The sequence below is a fragment of the Acanthopagrus latus genome, chromosome 4, assembly GCF_904848185.1.
Source record: "Acanthopagrus latus isolate v.2019 chromosome 4, fAcaLat1.1, whole genome shotgun sequence".
Taxonomy (NCBI): domain Eukaryota; kingdom Metazoa; phylum Chordata; class Actinopteri; order Spariformes; family Sparidae; genus Acanthopagrus; species Acanthopagrus latus.
The window spans coordinates 10,315,265-10,338,928 of NC_051042.1; the positions used below are offsets into that span (position 1 = coordinate 10,315,265).

General features: G+C 40.0%; 1 protein-coding gene across 2 annotated transcripts; it reads right to left on the minus strand.

Moving 5' to 3' along the window:
* Window positions 1-305: 305 nt before the first annotated feature.
* znf507 (zinc finger protein 507) lies at window positions 306-23,195 on the minus strand. Of its 2 annotated transcripts, none has more exons than XM_037095169.1 (7): window positions 23,064-23,195; window positions 17,232-19,664; window positions 14,326-14,443; window positions 14,058-14,166; window positions 9,488-9,592; window positions 7,347-7,481; window positions 306-5,881 (listed from the first exon to the last, which is right to left on the minus strand). In XM_037095169.1, exons 1-7 carry the CDS (start codon window positions 23,157-23,159, stop codon window positions 5,437-5,439), a joined length of 3,441 nt encoding a protein of 1,146 aa, XP_036951064.1. In that variant the 5' UTR covers window positions 23,160-23,195; the 3' UTR covers window positions 306-5,436. The 2 variants fall into 2 exon arrangements, with proteins under 2 accessions (XP_036951064.1, XP_036951065.1); XM_037095170.1 differs by having other exon boundaries at window positions 23,060-23,195.
* Window positions 23,196-23,664: the final 469 nt, after the last annotated feature.

Below are 23,664 nucleotides of genomic sequence, written 5' to 3' on the forward strand. Positions count from 1 at the left end.
AGTATTAGAGAGGGGGGCTTAAAGATACGGGAGCTAAAACCGACATGGAGGACAGAGGACTGATGCAGCACTGGACAGAATGAGAAAACTGCTGTTTTTTTTAGCATTAAGGGATGTAAAGCTCTTCTAGTATTAACACCAAACATAATTATTAGCCTAAAATTGAGCATATTCCTCCTTTAAATGTTCTCTCTGTAATGTGTGTATGCATACCAAGTCTGATGAGAACTTGGGTCAATTTTCCTGAAAGAAAAAAAAAAAAATCAAAAATGTACATTAACAAACATGACCAGAGACAAAGAGCACTCATTTATTTCTCATTCTTTATTACCAAAATATACAATGGTAAAGTAGTGATATAATAAAGCCTAAGATGTTCTAAAAATAAATAAACAAAAAGCAAGCATCACACTGCTGTCTGAAACAACTCCACGTTGAACATACAAAACATGAGCAAAAATACACTGATGAGGACAGACATGTTAAATCTTCTCCACCTCCTTTGGTTTAAATACATGCAGCTCATTTAGCTGTATTTAGCTTAACACTGTCAGTTACCTCAAATAGACTGGGAGTAAATAAGATCAGAGCCTAAATTAAATCAGAAACTTTAGTTTATTTTTTTTTAATCTTAATTGTTCTTTTTTTTTTGTTTTATTTTAATTTTTTTAAAAGATCATCAAAAAAATAGATATTATCCTTTTTTTAAAGTCAGTTTTAAGGTTCTGCAGTCTTCATCTACAAAATGTACACACTTAAAATACAGTACCAAGTGTTTGAGCTCATTTCTAGTTAAAATAGCTAGTAATATGAGAAAAGACGGATTCACATTCTTTGTTCTTTATCCATGTCCCCCAAACTGCTGCATGAAACCCCGTTGTGGATTTGGATCTATGGAAAATATACTGAGGTGTTCAAATAATAACCAGCATCGTCACAGATATCAAGACTTTTGCCACCACTATTTTGCGCCCAAATCAAAGTATGGCTCTCCTGGTACATGTGATAACTGAGTGAAGTTTTGGCAGAGTTTAAAACTGTAGTTTCAACACAACACCATGAACCAAAAGGCACAATAAAACTCAAACGAAAGACACATTTTTGCTTTGAAATATGGCACAAATGTACAGATGCTCAGAAACAGGTAAACAGACACATCCTCTCCCTCCTTGCAGTGTCTGCTGTCTGTGTTGACACACTTTTCAATTTGTGACATCACATGGGATGCATCACAGCCTGCAAAATCCCACTTGACCCATTTCCATCCACCATCAGGAAAATGACCCAAGAGGCATTTCCCAGCCGTTGGGTGAAATTTTCACTTATTCCAACACATTTTGATTGAATATTTTCTTTTTTTTTTTTTTTTTGTCTTCACATGCTGGTGACTCAGCTTAGATCCTGAAAATATCTTAAATAATTGTGTTGTACTTTAAATAATATCATTAGCTTTTCTGTAACGCAGAATAAAAGGCCTTGGTGCATGTTCTGACTGACACCGCAGTGCTTGGATTTCAAGTTATTTTGACATTCTAAATTAGCAAATGCACTGCACGGTCACTTAGTTCAAAGAGTTCATTACTACTAGGATGCTGATTTTGCTGCTTTTGCCATCATTTTAGTTGGTTATGATAATACTGTGTAAACCACAGTTTAAGGATAAATCTGGTGATATTTATTTTTCTGATTTTCAACGACTATCATAGAAAGACTCAAATCTGGAACTGGTCCTGCTAACAGGTACTGTGTTTGCTTCTGAAGCCTGGTCTAACTTATTCCTCTGTGCCATAGGGCTCCACTGATGTCCAAAAACCTTTAAAAACACATCAATGAGCCATGATGCTAGCCTGAATGACCTGCTTCCACATTACTCATAACACATGCTGGAAAGGCTGGAAATTATTCATGGATGGATTATTGCATTGCTGGATTTGGTCTTTTTTTTAATAGGGAGATCTAACAATGTGGAGGAGAATAAGAGCAACAGAGCACAATGGGGCAAAACAGATTAGAAATATGTCAAAACTAAAACTTAAAATAGGAGCGTACCTGAAACAGCAAGTTGCACTGAGTCAGCTGAACCAGGAAGTCTGCTTGTAAACTGTGATGGGTGTTTGCAGTTTGGGTAGCAATTTTACTGCCACCTTTGTTTTAATCTACCTTTTGGGATGACCTGACTGCTTGTGGAATAGGCTCAGTTGCCTTCTAGTCTAACGCTAATGCTAACTAATATTTGACACCATACATGGAAAAAAGGTAGCATGTGGTGCAAATGAGGCCTTTGAATGAAGGGACCAAAAATTTGGAGCTCTAACAAATGTTTGGACTGCATTTACTTTCTCATGAAACATAAGCAAACCCTATTTGTTTACATCCATCTTTGCAGGCACATTGCTGCAAATCCTAGACATTAGTGCCACCTGTGGCACATTGGAGTAGTGTGGAGAGTGTCTTTCAGGTCACCCATGTTGCCCCTTCTGCACTTAACAACCAGCTCTATAGAGGTTTAAATGCCGCACAGGGAGCCTTTAGCCAGAATCAATTTATGGTGTGGAATAATTAAAAAAAAACTGTCAGATTAATAGAAGTAGTTCTTCATATACTAGACAGCGCAGGGCTGGGTTGTGTCTATGTGTGGTATCGGTCAGCCTAGTCTTTTAGTCTCACTCCTCATTTTCATGCAAGTCACGTTAATCAGACAGGAGGGACACTGAACTCACACCCTTAATTCATTTTTTTTTTTTTTTTTTTAAATCCAGGCATATGACCGTCCTCCTTAATTCTGCCTCGCAGAGTTGTAAATTAAAAGCCAGACAATAATTACGTGCTTTGATAATGAGAATACCAGGCCAGGTAACAGGTCTCTGAGATAGAGATTTAATTTTGTTTTACCCACTACGCTACAAACACGCAGACAATTTCAAGCTGTTACGTCGGGCAGAGAAGGGTGGCATGAATTATGGATATTCCATTTTATCTTAATTTCCTCAGCCTCTGTCTGTGTGGATGTACGAGAGGGATGGCATACTGATGAATTAAGTTGACACAGCATGTTCTGCATGACTGGACTGCATGATACATTCGATGGGTAGAGTGTTTGTTTTAAAAGAATAATCTGTTATTCGACCTCACCTTCTATCTATGTTTACATTTCTGTTAATTTAAACATTTTGATGCGATTTTGATGGGTTTTTCAGGCGGCTGGAGATTGTAGCAGAAACAGGAAATGGTTTTCCTCGTAAGCTCTCTGGTTATCGACACGAAAGCACCGTTTTGTTCGCATTGCATCCCGACAGAATGACACAGTTTAAATGAATATTAATGTGCAAAGACTATTTCAGTTGTTACTAACGTGCATCTGGGTGACTAGTCAAAGTCAATCTGGGCCAGTACTCCCTCGCATTTGTTTTTTTTCTGCACAGTCAGCATCATATCAGACGCTAGGGTTAAATGTTTTCCCCTTTATGTATGAAAAAATAAATTTCCACACAGTGAGGCAATCCATCACAGTGAACATGCAGCCTTCATAATTCTTCAAATCCAAGTTAACCCAACTGTGATGAGTTTTTCCGTCAATACATCACACTCCAGCCTCCAGTCAATCACATGAACAGACATTGGAGGACTACGCCTATAAACCTCAAATACCTTCCAAAATTTATTTTTTACATCCATTCTTTTCTCATTTCAGGCATGTTTGTTAGCAGAGACAGCAGTCATTTTAAGTTGTGTTTGACACTAGAAAGTTTTTTTTCTATTTTAAAAACACTGAGAAAAAGAGTAAAAGTTATTATAAAAATGGTATTATATACAACATCAATTGCATGGGCTATAAAAAAGTTGGACTATACCTTCCATGACAACTCTAAAGGGATAAGTTCAGCCAAAAGTGAAAATTCATTTACTGACTCACCCCCATGGTGATGGAAAGTGTCATAGTGCACATAACATTCCTGAAGCTTCACAGCAGTCCAAGTCTCTGGAAGTTCTGAGTTTCCAAAGTGATTTCAAAAGATGTTATTTACTCCCAGCACAGGGTCGAACTCTTGCACCCACTTCCAGTGGGGTGTGGGCAAACACGTTTAGCTCAGCAGCTACAGTGATGATGTGATCCTAAAAGGTCCTGTTTGTAGAGAAACATTTTTTTTTTTGAGTCTCAATCTGGGGCATGTGATTGACGCTTGATTTTGGATGGTTTGATAATGCTGGATGGCGCCATTTTATGTTTGTTGTGTTTAAGGTTTTGTCTCGAAGCTTCAGAAATTTTTTGCAGACTACGAATCTTCACCCTACCTGCCCTTAGCCGGGGGGGTGAGCATATAGTACATTCTAATTTTTGGGTGAATTTATCTTTTAAAGTGAGTCGAGCACCACAATCACAAGTAAAACAGGCGTGTCTGATTTAATACAACATATCCCTGCTTTAAAATATCTAGGCACCATTCAATTAAAATTAAAGTCCAACCAATGCCATCTTCCCTTTTTATCATTCCTTTTGTCGACATGCCCAATACCAATACCTCTGACGGCAGTAGATTACAATCAAGTCGATCAAAGACCAATTTCTACTTTGCCCTGGTCACCTTCCACTCCTTTGAGAACTATTACTTTCTCCTCTCAAGACACAGCTTTATAAACGAGCCAACAAATAAAATTACAGTCACTCATACAAACAAAAAATGTTTTTTTTAAAATGATCATTTGCTTCTTTAAATTGGTATAACGGAAACTAACATGCATAAAAATAAACTGATAAATATGAAATTGTATTAAAGCTGTGATACATGCTATGAGTTTGCACATGTACCTGCTCAAGCCTCAACTGTGTTGGATTAAATACATTAAATACAACAGTAGCAATAAAAGAGCTGCCTCATGGTCAGTATATGAATTAAACTGGAAAATATGTGAATTTTTTTTTTTGTCCATTTCTGGTGAGGGATTGATTGGTTTTGTGAGGTATGAACTTGTCCCTGTATAGTGAAAAGTCAGACTTGGGTTAGAGCTCGGGCTTGTTCATTGAAAACTTATTTACTTTCCTGCAGACATATTTTGTGTCTCTTTAATGTCAAATTATTTGACATAAATAGCAACGGCTTATAACATTAAAAAGAAAAGTGTAAAAATAAAGAAAAGAAAGAAAAAAAGAACAAGGATCACCAAAAGGCAAGTAATTTCATATTTTTTTCTCTACCGCTGTTAAAGGAGTGTGCCTTGTAGTTACTGCAGTCTCACAGATGTAACCTTTTACACCACACCTACCTGACAGAACATTCTGATGACAATTAACTCAGGTACAGTGAATGTGTAATGGTTACAGCAGAAATCCACTATAACCAGGGGTAAAGAAACATAATGAAATACTTCTGGGGGCAGCGGATCATGGCAAGAGTGCAGGGTGAGCATTAATAAAAAGAGAAGGATTGAGGGCACAGCTCACTCTGCTGTCTGGAGGCCTGGTTGGGCTTCTGGTTGTTGCTGCTCCTTGTTAAGGATGATGCTGATGATGTCTCCCTCGTGCTCCTTCATGTGATCCATCAGCCGCTCCTTACTGGTGGACTCGAAGCCGCAGATGCAGCAGCAGAACAAGAGCACGCAGTACTCCATGGGTGGCTGGCCTGTGCGTGGTTGGCTCTGGGCCTGAGACTGGAGCTGTGCGGGGTCCTTCCCCTGGGGGCTTGGGGTGTCACCAGGCCACTGTGAAGGGTCTGTGGTGGGTGTGGGCAGGCTCCCTGAGCTGTCCACAGCCGTCGTCGTCGTTGTTGTAGATGTGGGCGTTGGCAGTGGTTCAATTGGGCCCTTTGCTTTGTGCTTTGAGGTTTGGGTGACTGCAGGGCTCTCTGCCCCTGACTCCAGCACTGCAGACAACTTCTGAGGAGCTCTAGGGGAAACAAAGGATGGACTTACCCAAAAGAATACAGCAAGAGAGGGAGCAAGACTAACTGAGATTGCCTGTGCACTATTTTAGTTTGTGGCATTTGTTGGATGATAGACGTATGAAGTTAGTTGCTGCCCAAAATCCTAGAATCCCTATGATGCAGTGTATATGAGTTACACAGCTGACAGTTATTAGAGTACAGTGAGGTATGAAAACCTGTTAAAGGTCAAGTTTGAAATTAGCTGATAAGGTGTTCAAAAATATTATAAAATATTTAGTCAGTGAGTCAAAAAGGAATCCACTTTAACTGTTTAACTGCTCATCCTATTTGTTATTCTGGGAGGTCTCACATGCTAGAAACATCTGTACAATAGAGGACAACAAGACAACAATACAGAATGCATGTATTGATTGTTTACTTATTTTTGGAAGCTCTGCTTGGTTTGTTGTATATGGTTACTAAAATCAGATAATGTACTTGCTGAATGTTGCCTCAACTCGGACTACAAACACGATCAAAATGTGTTTTAGCTCTTCAGTGCAGTAACTATTGCGCACTGTTAAATTAACAAAAACAATTTAATAATTTAGATCAATTCTCTCCCAGTTTCAACCATGTGTATCTGGATGTAGGACCTCTGTTAATTTTATTAATGCCCAAGTCAAAGGGATGCAAAAATGTACCTTCACTGAAAGGGTACATGAATCACTATTTAACACGTGTGAGGTGGCGCTGACACACCAGGCAGATGGTCTGATGTTGGTATTGTCTGTGAGCATTTGTGGCTCTAGTTGTAGCAACGTGTTTTGCATCCTTGGCACTAGTTAGCCCTCGTAGGCAGTTCAGCCAAGCGAATCAGTGAGCGAGAAGAGAAATAGTCTGAAGCTGTCGTATCCATGTATCCATGATTTCACCCATTGAATGCTGTTACCCTTTTTATTTTAAACTTTTTATCAGAGTGGCTATATTAAGAGTGGTTTATTGTTTCTCATATATTCACAGTCCTGAGTCTCCAGTTTTCAATTGTTTTAACAATGAACACAGAATACTGCCACTTGTGGCATGGAGAGGAATCTTCTCCCATGGAAGTTGCAAACCATACAAGTTAGTTTATTGTGGCTGTCTTCGTGGTGTGTTCAAGTGCAGCTTTTTGGCCCAGACAGACAACATGAGGCCACGCAATGGTCAGTTTCCATTGCAACTACTTCATGAATGTTTATGTCTGGGCCCTAAGATTGACATAAAATACTGCATTTAAAGATGTGGGCTATGAATGGTGGGCCTCAGCTACTGTAAGAAACATCACCAAGGGAAAAGAACACATAATGCAGCTTTAGATGAAGCCCTGAAGTTGTGGTTCTATGGTGTACTGCCTGTGAAAATACTGGAGATATTTGCAAATACAGATATAAAACATGAAATAAACTCAAAGTGCAGAAACCACTCTTCTTGAGTTCATGCGTTTACCGGCTGCTCTGGGAGATGGCCTCGTTAATGGCTTTGTTCACTTGCTCATAGTTGTAGTTCTGGTCTCCGGCGTGCTTCCACATGTGGGATTTGAGTGATGGTGGATGGCTGCACACATAGCCACACAGAGAGCACCTAGAAGAGAGAGGAAAGTAGAAGAGAGACATAGCAGACACGATAAGCAGCAGAGTGAAAGCGGATCAACTTGAGACTGATCTAATATGCATAGTGAGGTTCTCTTAATCCTTCTCCTACTTTCTATCAAGAGGAATCATTCTGACTCTATACTCCACAGGGGACACTGAGCTGAGAGGCAGAGACAAAGAGTGCAGAGAGGAAATGGGATTTACAGAGCACCGTGCAGTAATTTGTCAAATTGAAAAGAGTTGTGGATTGTGTCTTTATTAACTACTGAAATTCTCCAAGTTGCAAATATCATTTAGGACAGAGCACTCAGGCACACTTCACCTATGACAGCTTACTGGACAAGCTATTGTGAGAACAGGTTAATCATAAAACCCTTGTATTATTGTAAAAAACAAGGAAAATCAAGTTCTCGGCCAGCCAGTGTTGTTGAGCATATGTATAATACTGCACTAGGTTTTCTTTCAATGAGCAAAATCGAAAATCCTGGAAAGTGACTTCTTCCCACTAGATGGTATTTTTAGCCCCTAAAAATAGAAATGCTTAGTTGTCATCATTGTCTTTAAGACGTGATCAGATGTTAAGCTGGGATGGAGCAGCTGTTCAGACACTGTTGTTTGACACCAGCAGAGAAACAACACAGAATAGAATTGAATAGACAGGTGGTTCAGTGTGACTCGAATCAGCAAGAAAATGCCTGGAAATTCAAAACAATAGGGGGAATTCAAAAATGGACTGATTCTTACTGTGTGTTTCCATCAGTCTCTGTACTTCATGAAATTTCTGACTAAAAGTACTGAGAATTTTTTTTTTTTTTGGTTCATGCTCAGTGCTCGAATGCAAGTCAGAAATTTAAGTTGCCAAAATAAGGGGACTATTAATCTCCACAAAGAGGCAAGCCCTCTTTGGTAACCAAAGATACTCTAATTGTCAGTGGCTCGATTTTTGAACCATTAACCTCTACATGGGCACATAGATAGAATTTGCTTTTTCCATCAATTCACAGTTTTTACAAAATCCCATTGATAGTTCTCTAAATCGTAATAAGAGAAAAAGTTTAAATCAAGGGATTCTTATTGCAGACTGCGCGAACATGGAACCTTTAAAGGGGAATGCCAACTACTAAACATAATTAACTTGTCAGGGGTGCGCTACAGAGCCTGTGAAAAAAAATTGTCGTCTTGTCAAGTCAGAGGAAATAAGCTGTGATAAGCCTGAAGACATCGTCAGGGTTATCATCGCTTGGCCAAGGAGACTACAGATTTAGAAAACAATGACTGCATTACAAGTAGAGTTGGAAAGTCAGAAGGTCCAATGAAATTATGCTTATAGTTGCATTATGGGAGGTGACAGATGCAGGGTTTTTTACGCTTGACCCATGTTATATACTAATGATGCTTTAACATTAAGCTTGCCTGCTTTTGTTTTGGTTTTAATAAACACTGGTGTGTTTGACTGTGTAATTTGGTTCCTTTGGGCCAAACCCAGACCAACCTGCTTCTTGCTTGCTGTGGTATCAAAAAGACAAATTGACGGTTTTCTTTTATTAAATCTGTCTCTCTCAAACCACTGTTTTACATTTTAAGTGCAGTAATATATAACTCAAATGACCCTTTAACAGAAAAAGAATGATATTGTCAGATGTTGTTACTGTTTGGAAATATGGCCATTCCAGCCCTGCAGGCACTGATGACAGTTTAAGTCAGCACAAGCATTCAGTGAAGTGGAAATCAGCGATCAGTGCCATGCTCAGGGTCGAGCATATCTAACATTTTAAGGAGAGAATATTCAGCCCCATTCACTTTCTCCACCCGCCAAACACTAACGCTGTGATCAGGAGTCAACTTCTCAAGGCTGTTGGCACCATTGAAGTGTATAAATGTCAACGCAAAGGTTTACAACAAGAAACTTCCTTTGGCTCTTCGTTTTCACCTCAGAGCTGCAGCATTCATGTTATCGTGCCGCTCAGCAGTGAACGCGTGTGTGATGTTTCTCACCTGTACTGCTCCAGGAGCTGCATGGCCTGGTGCTCCTGAGGGTGCCTCCTCATGTGGCTCTTTAAGCTGTTCATGTTGGTGGTGGCAAAATCACAGCTGCAGCACCTGGGCAGATGGAGAGAGGAGAGAAGAGGGAAGAACATGAAGATAGAGTGGCTGGTTTAACAAGCGGCCTTGGAAGGTCTTCATGTTGCCTCTTTAGACTTGTAGCCTGAAGGAAGGATCAGGGATTTACAGCAAAACAGAGGGAATTGCCCCTTCAGAAAATCATGATGTTTCGACTTTGTTGCACTTTGGACATTGCTGCTTTTTAAATTGTAATCCCGCTGACAAGCCAACCAAGAAACAGACACGTGAAAATAAAACCTCCTTGGCAGGAGTAATAAGGCATTAAATAAAATATAGTACTTTGGTAGCATGCTGAGTAATAGTAAAATATATCAAGTATATTAAACATAAATAAATTAAATATTATTCAAGGTCTGCAAACAGAGGCTGAATCCATCTCACAGTCAGTGCCACTGTATCAAAATACAGCACCAGACAAAAACAGACAAGAGTTTCACTTTATAATGAGAGGCTTACAGATTTGACTGACGAAGACAAAGAATTTATGAACAACAACAAAAGTCAAACAGACTTACCGGAAACCATTTCAACTGAGAAAAATTGCTGTATTAATTAATATATAATGTTTTAGTTTAAATACTATAATAATTATTTAAACTAAAACAAATTATTTATTAGTTTTACGAATACATTTTAACATTATTACTCTTTTAGGCTCCCCGGTGCATGGCTTATGGTGTGATAGTTTGACAATAAAGTGACTTTGCCTGAGGGAAATTTTAAGACTCAGCTGCTTCCAGCTTTGGGCATTAGGAGAGGGCAATTACTTGACATTGAAGCAATATATTTGGCTATGTTTTGGTTAGAAATGACTATTACAAAGTGTGCACAGTAATGTAAAGTGCAGAACACAGTAGAACAATAATAGCTTTTCTGTGTGTGATTTGTTTTATTTTCGGTGGTCTTACCATCAAACAAGGTGTGACCTGTTAGTGGGTGAATGTTAGAGGTGCTGGCAGATGTTTTTTTAGGTTGGGCCGGCTGACTAACTGCTTATTGTAGATCCACATGCATTTAACAGACACAAGAGTGATTGATCTTTTCAGCCGACTTAGTGTGTACTTAAAAGTTATAGTTTGACATTTGCTGTAGGGATGCATGGTGTAGATTTTTTTCAGTCGATGCCAGTTACCAACCAGTCTTCACTGTCTGGCCCTACTTAGGTTGTTTGTGTCATGAGCATATCAGCAACATGTGCTTCTTCTCGTCCTTCTACAGTGTTTATTGGTGTATCACAACAACTTAAAAAAGGTGCATACTGCCATCTGCTGTATCAGACTGTGTACATGCTGCACTTAAGTACATGAAGGCAATTTTGATGTGTATTATCAACTCTATTTGGGGACTTTAATTCAACCAATACTGATTAGTGGCCACTAATATAAATGTCCCAACATTGGATTTAGGCCAATAATTTATCAATATGTACTGTACATCTCCAATTTGCTGTGTTTCCTGAGAATAACACATCATCATAATAATACAGAAAACAAGAACAATTCCACCTTTAATATAAACATACCATGATAATGGTAAAAAACATGATCGATGTCCTTTTTAAAAATGACATATTGTCAGTAAGCACACTACACAATCAAAGCTGACCACTAACTAAGCATGGATTTAAATGATTCATTAAAATCACAATTTACACTTACCAACACTACTGCACAGTATATATCAATAGAAATAATTATCTGAGAGAAGTGTTATTCTATTAGGTGCATTCCAACAGCCAGTAATAGTGTACCTGACATCTTCTCTATGTAAATGTGATACTCTCTCTTTTTCTTCTTCTTCATCATCTACATTTACTGCAAGTGGCTAATATAAGGAAAATAATTATCTGTCCAACTGGGTCTTGTGAGAACAGGTTCATGATCCTTACCACCTGAGAGATTTTCCAAAGTTCAACTCGCAAATTAAGAGAAGCAGGGTTTCTGCCATTACTACAGTCACACAGAGGAGTACATTTTTAATTACTTGATTTCAGTGAGCGAGAGGAATGAATATCAATGGCCCTACAGTCAATGTAACATAATCAAATTAGGCATTTCTGCACTCAATGCCAATTACAACGCTGTTAATAACAGACGAAGGAAAGGTTGAATATCAGAATTGGTTCAGTTAGTGCTTCGCCTTCACATACTGCTGCTACACTACTCAAGTCTGAGGTGCATAAAGAGAAAACGTTGCCTGCTGGGGGCATATACATCACTTCAATTTTACTAATTATATAATGGAACTTTCACAGCTTCTAGTGTGCACTGGCACATTTAATTGTAAAGCTTTAATTTGAGGGATTCTAATCTAGACTGGGCAAGAACAGCAACCCTGTCATTATCCATCAGCACCACACTTACAGCTGAAAATCCTCAAAGGTTAATTTCAAATCTAATATGCCAGAGTACAGAACCAAAACAAGAGAAAACATGTTATGGTCCTGGTAAGACTGACAGACCACAACATATTTCTGATAGATTTGACGTTCAATTCAGATGTGAATGTTTCTTCTAATGTTACAACATTGTAATGGACAGGTCATCATTTCCAGTATCAATTTATTATAACTTCAGCTTTGCTTGATGAGTCACATACATAATGTGCAAAAAGAAAAAAAAGTATAATTACATGTCAACATTTAATTTAAAGTAAAGAGCACAAGAACAATGACAAAATATGTATGTACAGTAGACATAACAGAGTTACCACTCGCATTCAGTCAGTACATTTAGCTGAATGTCTGAAACTTACTTTATTCAGGCATCTACAGTCATTTTCTATGTTGCCCAAAGATTTTAAAGATAATCTTTTTAACCCTATCTGAACATACTGTACTCGTTAAATTATTATAACTGTATCATCCAATAGTTTCCACTCCTACTTATGCCTTTATATCATCTGCCAACATGACAGTTGACCACTGTGGTTAGAAAACAACAATTCAATGCCATCTGACCTTTTCCAGAGCACAGAGGAATCCTGTTCTATGTATTTTTGTACATTTGACTATAGAGCATAGGCATACAGCATACTGTTAAGAAAGCTGACGCAAACACCTGTATGCGGTCACACCTCAGGGCCTCAAGCTTCAACACAAAGGCCGAGTGCTAATACTGAGTGTATGGAGAGAGACATAGCGGGGGTGTTGAGTGAGAAGTTGTGACTGTGCCTATACTGAGATCACAATTCTGGTCAGAGCATTACTGGGCATGTACTGCCATCTAATGTACCTTTCTAAAATGACAAGTACAGCTCATGCAGCTCATCTTGAAATGATGTTTCTTGCATGAGAACAAGCACTTAAGAAGTCTCACTGTCTGGAATCTATTTGGTGAGCTCACAGTCTGAAACAGTTACTGAAAATCTTCGCTGATCACTATCACTACTGCAACATGGAACACAACAGAAATCATACAAATGTTATTGAACTCAAAAAGATATTCTGTTCATTTGAAGCTACTGATCACGCACCTCATTTCAGTTGTGCTTTTTAAAACTTAAGGGATTGCAGGCCCTGAAACTGATTATGTGAAGCTGTCTCCTAAACCCTTGTTAGTACAGGTTTATTTGTGTAAAATCTGGCCAGTGGATTTGGCTGTTGCCAATCATGATTGTACCGTTGACATTAGACACAGAAACCAAGGCAACCCCTGTGGAATGTTCCTTGCTGCCTAAATGAGTTTCATCAAGCCACCTCTCCAGGTGAGGGTTATCAATGTGCTACTGGTGAACTTAATGGCTGTTCTACAAACATCACAAATGACCAGAATTTTGCCCACTTTTCCTTCTTTCCCTTAAAATCAAAATGTCTTCCAATCTTTACAATTAAGGGTGCACTGTAAGTCGTGCCAGCGTTTTCGGATGTTTTTGTTTATTCCTCGCAAGCATGGATCCAATAGCAATGTAGGTGGTGTGCCAAGTTATCTATGGTTAAAGTAATGCGAGTGTCTCGCTCTGAACTTTAACTATAAACAAGCTTTAGAGACGCCATGCAGAATTAGCAGCTAAGCCTCAGTCAATTGATTATTAACTAAAATCAGGCCATCATTCAATTCAGTCCATATCTAGAATGTTTAACACAGATTTTCTTATCGCTGAAGCTTTAAAACCTTACTTTGCACCATACATATTTAATCCTTCCTGTACTCCTATACTGTGGATATGTACGAAAACACATGCCTACATCAAGTTCCCTTAAACTAGGTTTTGTTATCAAAGGAAAAAAAATCTAAATATTAATGAACCCAAAGTCTACACCAGGGGTGTATGAGTGTTTTACAGGCCTTTAGCTGAATCAGTTCAATTATTTCACGACTTCACTCAGGACCTGAGGACATCAATTAAATTGTAATGGTCAGTGAATGGTGTTAGCATTTGCACTAAGATGATAGTGGTGCATGTCTACAAGGTTTTTTTTGTTTGTTTTTTTACAACTCACCGATAAGGCTTGTCAGAGTTATGAATCCGCCGGTGATTCCTCACTCCAACATATGTAGAGCTGGTGTAGTCGCACACATCACATTTATACATCTTCGGCACACCACATTCTGTAACAGAGCCCAACATTAAAAGATAACCTTCTAAGAGCACTGACATAAATCATATGACAGTCTGTGGAAACTGACAGGTGTTAGCTATATCTATAAAAATATGGAAATATCTTTCCACATTTGAGCAGATATTGAGGCGATAAAAACAAATCTTACCTTCATCAGTTACCCGCTCAACTTCCTCAACAGTGGCCATGGTTTCAGTGACCGGTGTGAGCGCGGCCACGTCACTGGTGAAGCTATGGTGCTCCCTTTCATGATTTCTTAACTGACTCTAAGTAAGGAAATAAAACATACTATCAGATATCTACACAAAATTATGATGTATGCAGTTAACATTAAAAATAGCATTTCAAACACATTTTTATCAACTTGGCACCTGTCATCCAAACAGACTGAGTCCTATCGGACGTTTGATTTATATCTTAGCTACCTTGTCATGGTCAAAAGTTCACACATACTAAGTAAAGAAAATGTATATCATGGCAGTCTTGTAACAATTTCTACAGCTATCATTTTTCTGTGTTGGAATGAGTGGAACACATACTACTTTGTCACAGAAAATATTCATGAAGTTTGATTCAAATCCAAATGGATTATGGGTCCAAACATGTACATATAGTATGCAGTTTTCATCTCAGTTACCTGCTTTTGATAGCCATCAACAAGCTTCTGGCAGGCTTCTGGCTGAATTTATAACCACGCCTATTGAAAGAATCAGTGAAGTTCAACTAAATCGCTACCTGGCATGGACTTGTTTCGTCACCACAGTCCACATGTTCTCAGTGTGGTTCGAATCACGACTTGGGAAGACCATTCTAAAAACTCAATTCTAGCCAAATTTTGCCATTGCTTTACCACTTTTAGATGCTAGTTTGGTATCATTGTCCTGTTGGAACACCCAACTGCACCCAAGACCCAATCTTTTGACGGATTTTTTTCGGTTTTCCTGAAGAATTTAGAATTTAGAATTTCTTTATTATTCCATTTACTTTACTCTTCATCAGATCTAATGGCAGAAAAACAGCCTCATGGCATAATACTACCACCATCATGCTTGACAGTAGGTATGGTCTTCTTTGAGTTAAACACCTCACTTTCTCTCCTCCAAACACAATGCTGCTCATTTTGGCAAAACAACTCCATCTCTGTTTCAACTGACCACAGAACTTTCCTTGTCCAGGTGATCAGCAGCAAACTTCAGTCGAGTTTCAAGGTGCGGTGACTAGAGCAAGGGCTTCTTTCTTGCATGGCAGCGTCTTATGGGTGTATCAAATAAGCCCTATTTAAATGGGCCCAGAAAAGTCACCAGCCATTATCAATCATAATCACTCTGGAAGACAAAGTAGTGCGTGTTCCACTGATTCCATCACAGAAAAATGAGAGCTGTAGAAATCATTGGAAGTTAAGTTAATAAATAAATGGGTTACCTATTCATTTAAACGGGCCATTTGAGGCTGCAATGAGAACCTTATTGCTTTATGAAATATTCAACGACAAAGATGTTTTGCATGACTCGGTCCCAGCAGAATATCTGAACCATGGACATTTAGTGGAGTGTTGATTGACAGGCAGTGATCTTCAGTGATGCATCATTTAGCGTCATGCCCTCTAATTCACTCGTGAGCCAGCCTTCACTCTTCACAATTAGAAACTTTCTTGGCCTAACTCCTGAATCTGTTGGATAATATTATAAACCCGATGAATGATGAATAATCTCTGCTGGAGCCCCATGACAGCAGTGGAATCAATAGTTTTCTCCTTTGCCTGTATCATCAAACCGAGGCACACTGTGACTGCTGACTCTTCCAACTTTCATCTTTTACTAACAAGGTCTATCACTTCACACAGGTAATTTAAGCTATCTCTTTAGGACAAAGTTTTGATGACTGAGTGCCAATTTAGGGAGCCAGGATATGACTGCAGGCAGCACAAGAAAATCCATGAACTTGTAGGATTTCTGACTGCTCTCTTATTGGCATTTAACATTTAAATTATATCGCATTTTTTTCTGTGGTTGCCTTAACTTGCAACCAGGCAATGTTATTGGCTGGTATCGGCCAATAGCTGATATACATCATTCAGCCACATTAAAACCTCTAAAACAGTGGCTGGTGTGTGTCAAGTAGTGTCATATGAATCCCAGGACAGAGGGTTCCCAGCAGAACATTGCATTGTAACAAGATAATCATAATCATTCACATCACCTGTCAAAAGCTGTTATCATGTTATGATGTATATCACTATATCCCTTACTCTGAGAGAATCTGTATCTTTATGTAAACATTCCACATTGAACTTTTCTGTAATATATATTTTTAAAAAGAAAAAAAGGGGCATGGCCAAAAAGGCATTCAGAACTGTAAAAGACAAGTTGTAGGTGTGGGGGAAAATATAGACCTCATAATGACAGAATTTAATCAGACAGGAAGGAAAGGTGAACGTCAATGGCCAAGTAAAGTAATTTTACCAGCCACACAAGTCACAAACATTGGGCTAGGAAAACATAGCAACACTAATATTACCCACCATGGAGAAACACAGCAAGCTACACATCTATCTTATCTTTCAACTCTGTATGGAGCCTCAACCACTGGAATGCCTTATCACTGGTGACATGTCTCTTCACCTTCACCTGATCATAACCATTCTTTTTTAATTTTTTGCACTTATTTTCACCTCTGGCTGTTTCTCAGTCATCTTTCCTTCTTTGCAATATGACATTAGCATGTGCCAGATTTACCGATTTACTCAAAACAAAAAAATAGACTATACTTATCAGAGGGGTAGGGTGGTAATTCTTTGGCCTTTGTCTATGATTTACATAATCAGGGCTGTGTAGGAACACTCGATTTCCTTGTCAGCACACTGAAGGGAACTGATAGCAAATGGATCATGGGGAGATATTTGATGGATTTGACAAGCACTGCTTTGGTGTAATTTGTAACGGTAGACCCCTTAACATAATAAAACAAATCATACACAATTCTAATATTCTGGTTGCTCAATTACATATGACATAATAATCAAAATGTATTATGTGAGCTTTGAAGTCTCCTCACCTTGTAGTGGAAGGCATCTGGGCACAGCTTGCACTGGTACATCCTGGTCTTGCAGTGATGAATCATATGGCTCTCTAGGTCTTTACTGTCTGAGGCAATGTGCTCACAGATAGGACACTGGTACGGCTGTCTGTGTCTGTGCACCCGAAGGTGCTGTTTAATGTAGCCTTTATTGCCACTGCTGTAATGACACAGGCGGCACCGGTATGGCCTTTCACTGCTGGGGATGTAGTCCACTAGACCACCATCAGGAGAGGCAACCAACCCATCCATTCCTGGGATGCTACACATGTAACTCCCAGCTCCGTTGCCTGTGACCACACCTGCCATGGCTCCATTTTGGAACTGTGCGTTGTCCTGAAGCTCTTTTAAGATGTCCTCATCTGAGGCATTCTGGTCTGAGCGCTCTCTGAGTCTCTCAATGACAGTAAGCAGTGACAGGCTGATGCCAGCTTTGGTGGCAGGGCCCTCCTCATCTCCCTCACCAAGACCCAGGGACTGCAAATCTTCTTCTCTGCCCTTGCTCTGAAGATCCAAGTCCATCAGGCCTGTTGTCCCTACGTCAGAAACCTTCTGTCCAGCTGCAGTCACCTCTACCAGTTTCTGGCCTGTGTTTTGGCTTTGTGCCTGGGCTGTAAATGTCTTCAGGTTTACCTTGGTGCTGGAGGTTGGGAGCTCGGGTGTCCTCATAGGCATTGCTACCAGGGCCTCGGCAGCCAGAGAGTGCAGGCGGAGGGACTCAGAATGTGTCCTCTTGCGACCAGCAGGGGGGATGTTTTCATCTCGTGGAGAATCACTACTTACAGCACCACCGGACTTAATATTAGCTCCTCCTTCTGGCTGGCTGTCAGCAATGCTACCTGTACTGGAGCCAGGGTTCACATCATCCTCTACTGCTACCACATGATCCTGCTCTTCCTCCTCTGGATCCAGTATATTCTTGGCCCTGTCCACATCTGGGCTGAGAAGGAGTGGGTTAGTTGCCATCCCTGAATCTTCAGCGGAGGGAAGGCGTTCTACAATCACGTTGATATGGCCAGCACTGTTGGGACTGCTGTTGATAATCTTCTGAGCTGATGACAGTAAGCTGTCTGTAATAGAGGTGCTGTCATGGTGACTATCGATCTCTACCTCAGACTCTGCCTCTGTTGTCACCTGGACCTCCACCATTGGCTCCTCAGAGGCCAGGTCTTTCATGGGGTACTCGCTTTGCTCTTCTTTTGCTGCTATTTTTGGATTCTCATTGAGATCAGCAATCGGATGAGTCAATACGTCCCCTTTGTTCTCAACAGCCAATGGACTAGCAAACAGCTGGAGCTTGAAGGCGGTGGGGAGCTTTTGCAGGTTTTTATCTTGAAGAACTGGAGAAAGAACGACTATGTCCTCTCTGCTTCCCACAGTGTTAGCTGCAGCCTGGGTCTCTCTCCTCGTGAGAATCCCGTCTTCATCTTCAAAGATGGGGTAAGAGCAGTCGACCAGGCCAGCGTGCTTCCAGGCATGGGTCTTTAGCATTCGCTGCTGGCTGCACACATAGCTGCAGATCAGGCAGCGGTACAATCCATACTCCTCATAGCTATACCATTTCTTCTTCTGTGATAACTCCTTGGGACTGTCCACTGGGCCTTTGATCACCTCGGTTCCTATACTGTCACTGTTCCCAGTCCAGTCCTCATCTTGCTTTCTCAAAACCTCGTCCATGCCCTCAATGTAAGTATCCGAAAGAGTAGGATTCCTCTTCAGGTTGTCATCGTTGTTGAAGTGCAGCCTAACATGCTCCTCCAGCTGCCCCTGGTCTCTTGATGTAAAGCGACACTCGGAGCACATGAGGATGAGGTCACTGTGCTGCTCATTGTGTTGTTTCAGGTGCTCTTTCAGCAGGGGCAGTGTTTGGGAGAGATAGGGGCACAGGCTACACTGATAGCATGTTACTGTCCTCTTGTGGTCGCTGTTGTTGGGGTTGTTGGCTACCTTCGTTACCATGGAGGTGATGTTGTTGTTACTGTCACCTGACACAGGTGAAGAGTGAGCGACCTCGGCCATGCTGCCATCTAATATCACATCCTCTACACTTTCTTGCTCCTTCAAGTTCCTCTTAATTTTCTTCAAGGGAGAAACTCCCCTGCTCCCCCTCATCACCTCCACACCTCCTCCACCCCCCACAGCAGCAGCATGTTGGATTGCTCTTTTCTGTCCTACAAAGTTACAGCGCCGCTGGGGCCGCTTCTCCACAATTTTGCTGAGTTTCTCAATGACCTGGATGAGAGAATCTGCTGCTTGTTTCTGTTGAAAACTCTGTGAGGTGTCCTCCTCAACCACTTGCTGTGTTTGGGTTTGGGAAAATGATCCTAGTGCTGATGGCATGGAGGTGGAGGAGGCGGCAGCATTGGAGGAGTGTGTGATGAGCACAGCTACGTTGCTGATCTCCTCCATGACCTGACAGACAGCAGAGAACAAAGAAATTAATGTGTTAACTGGTTTCTGCTTTATGGTGCATTCCTATTTTTTATTCTTTTTTAATTCAACTGATATGGATACCAATATTATGAAATACTATTTATAAACTTTGCACCAAAATATTGCATTCCAAGGTAATACCAGTCCCTCCACAGAATGCAGATTGACAACTGACAATCTGCAATTGTATCCATTCACAGTAATGATAAGGTGTTTGGACAAAATTACAAGTTCATGCAGAATTCATGGGGACGGGTAACTGCAACATTGCAAACTATTAGAGGGACTGCAATACATCACACAGTAAGCTAATGAGGCCACCACAATAGTGTACATGGATGTGTTCATCTCTGAAGTTGAATCACTGATGCAATCTACAATTTAATGTACTGTATTACTGGAACTATATATAATTTAGTCTTGAGTCAGATGTAACACTGAAGTAAATTCTGCTTCCATACATAACAAAATAATGACTGATAGAGTTTCTGTTCTGTATCATCCACAATTTGCTCTTATGTACAGACTGGGTCAAAAGTGTACACTTGTGAAGCACACGTACATCAAAGCAGTCTTGGGCTCCAGTGACTTCTCCAGCTTATTATATTTCAGGGCCTGTTTCAATAGGGCTTGTTGGATACATCCATTAGACTCAGCCACAAACACTACAATGGGAAAGCCTAAGCAGCTCAGCATTGATCTGAAAGGGGTCAGTATTGATTTGAACAATTCAGGACTCTTGGAGCCACTGCAAAGCAGTTACAGGCCCCAAGATCGACAACTTTGCAAGTTTAAAGTGCATGGCATGGTAGTGTCTCTGTCACAATCAGGTAGACAACACAAACTATCACCTGCTGCTGAGAGAACATTGGTCAGGACGGTCAAGAGTCAACCAAAAACCACCAAAAAATGCTCGAAGACAGGTATCAGCATCCACAGGTATGTGTTTTGCATGAACATGAGCTGAGAGGCTGTAGACTATGCTGAGGGGAAACAAGTTCAAATTGTTCAACAAATTTGGTTGAGCTTAACCATTTCTCTTGTGTGGAGTAGTTAAAAATTCAGCCAAGGCCTACAGGAGGCTTGTGGATGCACCTAATTAAGGTGAAATTGGCCAAGGGACATTTAATTAAACATTACAGTTACTGTATGTATATTTTTGACCCAGTAGATTTGGTCACATATTCAGAAGACCTACAATAAATTAATTATTAGGCATGTTCTGATCTGATCTGCAGGATCAGGATCAGGGCCGATATGGGTATTTTTCCACTAATCATGGAATGGCAATTTTGAACGTGGACCCAAGGGCAATTTTTTTTTTTTTTTTTAAGTCAGAGCACAAGTTGTGGCAGAACTCAGACGCGTACGTAACATTACTCTAGCAAACCTGTGGATTAAGTGTCTGCAGTGTGGATATCTGCAACACGACTGTTGTGCAACGGCGTAACAAAAAAGCGCCATTTAATACTACCCATTTGGTACGATAAAATATTACAGAGAAGGACATTAAATTAATCGCAATGGATAACCAGCTCATCTCTGTGGTAGAGGAACAGGCTTGTCTTTGTCATCTGGAGTTTTTGAATCCAAGGTACCAAGCATGGGCCATACGAAAGTATGTACTTTGTTTCAAGAAAATAAAAAAATATGGAACAGCCTGGATGCAGGTACTTTTTTTTCTTAATGCAGCTGTATCATCCAAGAAAATATTAGTTAAGCTTAAGTATCGGACTGGGACTCGGTATTGGCAGATACCAAATATCAAAGAACTCGGATCAGGATCTGGATAAAAAAAAAAAAAAAAAAGGTTGTGACATAACAGTATGTGTTCCTCTCATTCCATCACAGAAAATGAGGGCTGTAGAAATCATTGGAACTGATGACTGCCACAGGTGCATCTCAAAAAAAGTAGCATATCATGGAAATGTAAATTCTCTCCTCATGCCTTTTTCTTTGTTTTACTTTGTGTTTTGTTCTGGGGACCGAGAACAGCTCAGCAACGCTGTTATGGAAAGATTTTTATATTTCCGAGTTTGTATTATTACTTCTTTACTGTGTAAACATTCAAATTCAGAGTTGGAATTTCCCTGTCAAAAGCACTTCTTTGTGAAATAAAGAATGTAGCTAGTACACGTGGCTCTTTGTGTTTAGAGCTTTACACAGTAAATAGAGCAAAAGCAACTGAAAAGGGTGTTTTACTGGTTCTGTCAACTGCATTTTCCACTAATTAGATCTGTCGAGGATAAAAGGGGGTGTTTTTTTCAGCCACAAACAAATACATAATTGACCATACTGACATTGCAGCAGACGGCTGAGGGGACTGGCTTTTTGGAGGAAAGGGGAAGTAGCCCAAATGACCACTATGATAAGTGTGATAGGTCAACTCATCCTTGAAAAGCTCATCCACTGCTGTTCAGCAGACAGGGTTTCAAACAGCACCATGTGCATCTGTTTACAAACTTAGCCCGGGAGAAATTACACAACTCATGTGGTTAAATTCCTTTCATATCAGGAAATCCAACACATTCCTCTTTCTTACTTTCTGACCGCAAATCATCTTCCTCTTTCTCCTACTTCTGCATCTGCAAGAATATGACATAACTGTAGGATACAAATTTGGATGACTACTACATCCAAAAACTATTGGCTGTAAACCAGGATTAAAAAAAAGGGAGTGTTGCTACACAAAAAAAAACTGTCCCAGAGTTATTAACACTGGACCCAAGAACAATTCAGTCAACAAAAATGGACGTGTTCCATCTAAAATCTCTCATCCCAACAATGTAAATCTGCCACAACAAACATCTCACTGTCAAAAAACGTAAAGTTTGTCACTCGCACAGATTACAGCTAGGCTTTCTGTGTCAAATTAGGAACATTTCTATGAAGTTAAATGTAACTGGTCAGGGAAGCCTCTCCGTAGACCCCATCATGTGGCTGTAACCAGTCTCAGATGAGCACCTGCTATGTCACAATCTAAAAATATTTCATCCACTATCGGTCCCCTGCAGGATGAAGTTGAACGCAGCCTCTCAACTCACCCCGAGGCATCGAATAACCACTTGTCCCAAATCTCAAGCTAATGTTAGCTGACAGAATGGAGCTGCCACGACTCTAAAAAAGACTTTTATACGGAATTAAAAAGACGAGCATTGAGAGAAAAGGCAACAGGACACAGACTGCTAGCTTCACTGCTTGCTGCCTGCTATTCAAACGCACACACACACACACACACACACACTGACAGACACCACACGAGTCTCTCACAGTGCTTGCAGTTACACACGAGTGTACACGGGTATTTTAATTATGTTTTCGGTTAATAAGTGACGGAGAAGCACATGGCTGTATTTGAATGAAAATATACTCACTGACACGGAATGGCTCGACGCTCTTTGTCCTCAACACATAAAATTGCTTTGTGTTATTCGTTAACCATGAAAAAAAAAGTGGCCTCCCTCTCTCCCACATTGCAAAATGGCGAGGATGGAATATCAGTCACGTGACTTTGAGTTTAGGTCAGGTGATCAACGCGGGCCGATGATTGAAGGATTTTCTAATGCTGCCTTCAAGTACTGCTCGTAAAACACCGCGTCAGATATTCAGTGTCGGTGCGTTCACGGTTTCGAGTGCAGTAACAGGTCCATGGTGAAATGTGGAAAATAAAGTATCCAGTATCATAACTGATAAGGCAAAATCAAGGATACTACAAGATAATAGCCACATTAGCCCGAGAATCCTCAATACCCACCTCTTCTTTTACTCCACTCCACCATAAATAACTGTATTATTATTATTATTATTATTATTATTATTATTATTATTATTATTATTATTATTATTATTATTATTAACATGTCTTTGTACAATATTGTATTAAAAAAATCAGAAATAAAAATCTAGAAGTTGAGGATAAAAATGACAAATATACTAGGCTTTTAACCTTTAATTATCAACAGGATTATCATCCTGGCTA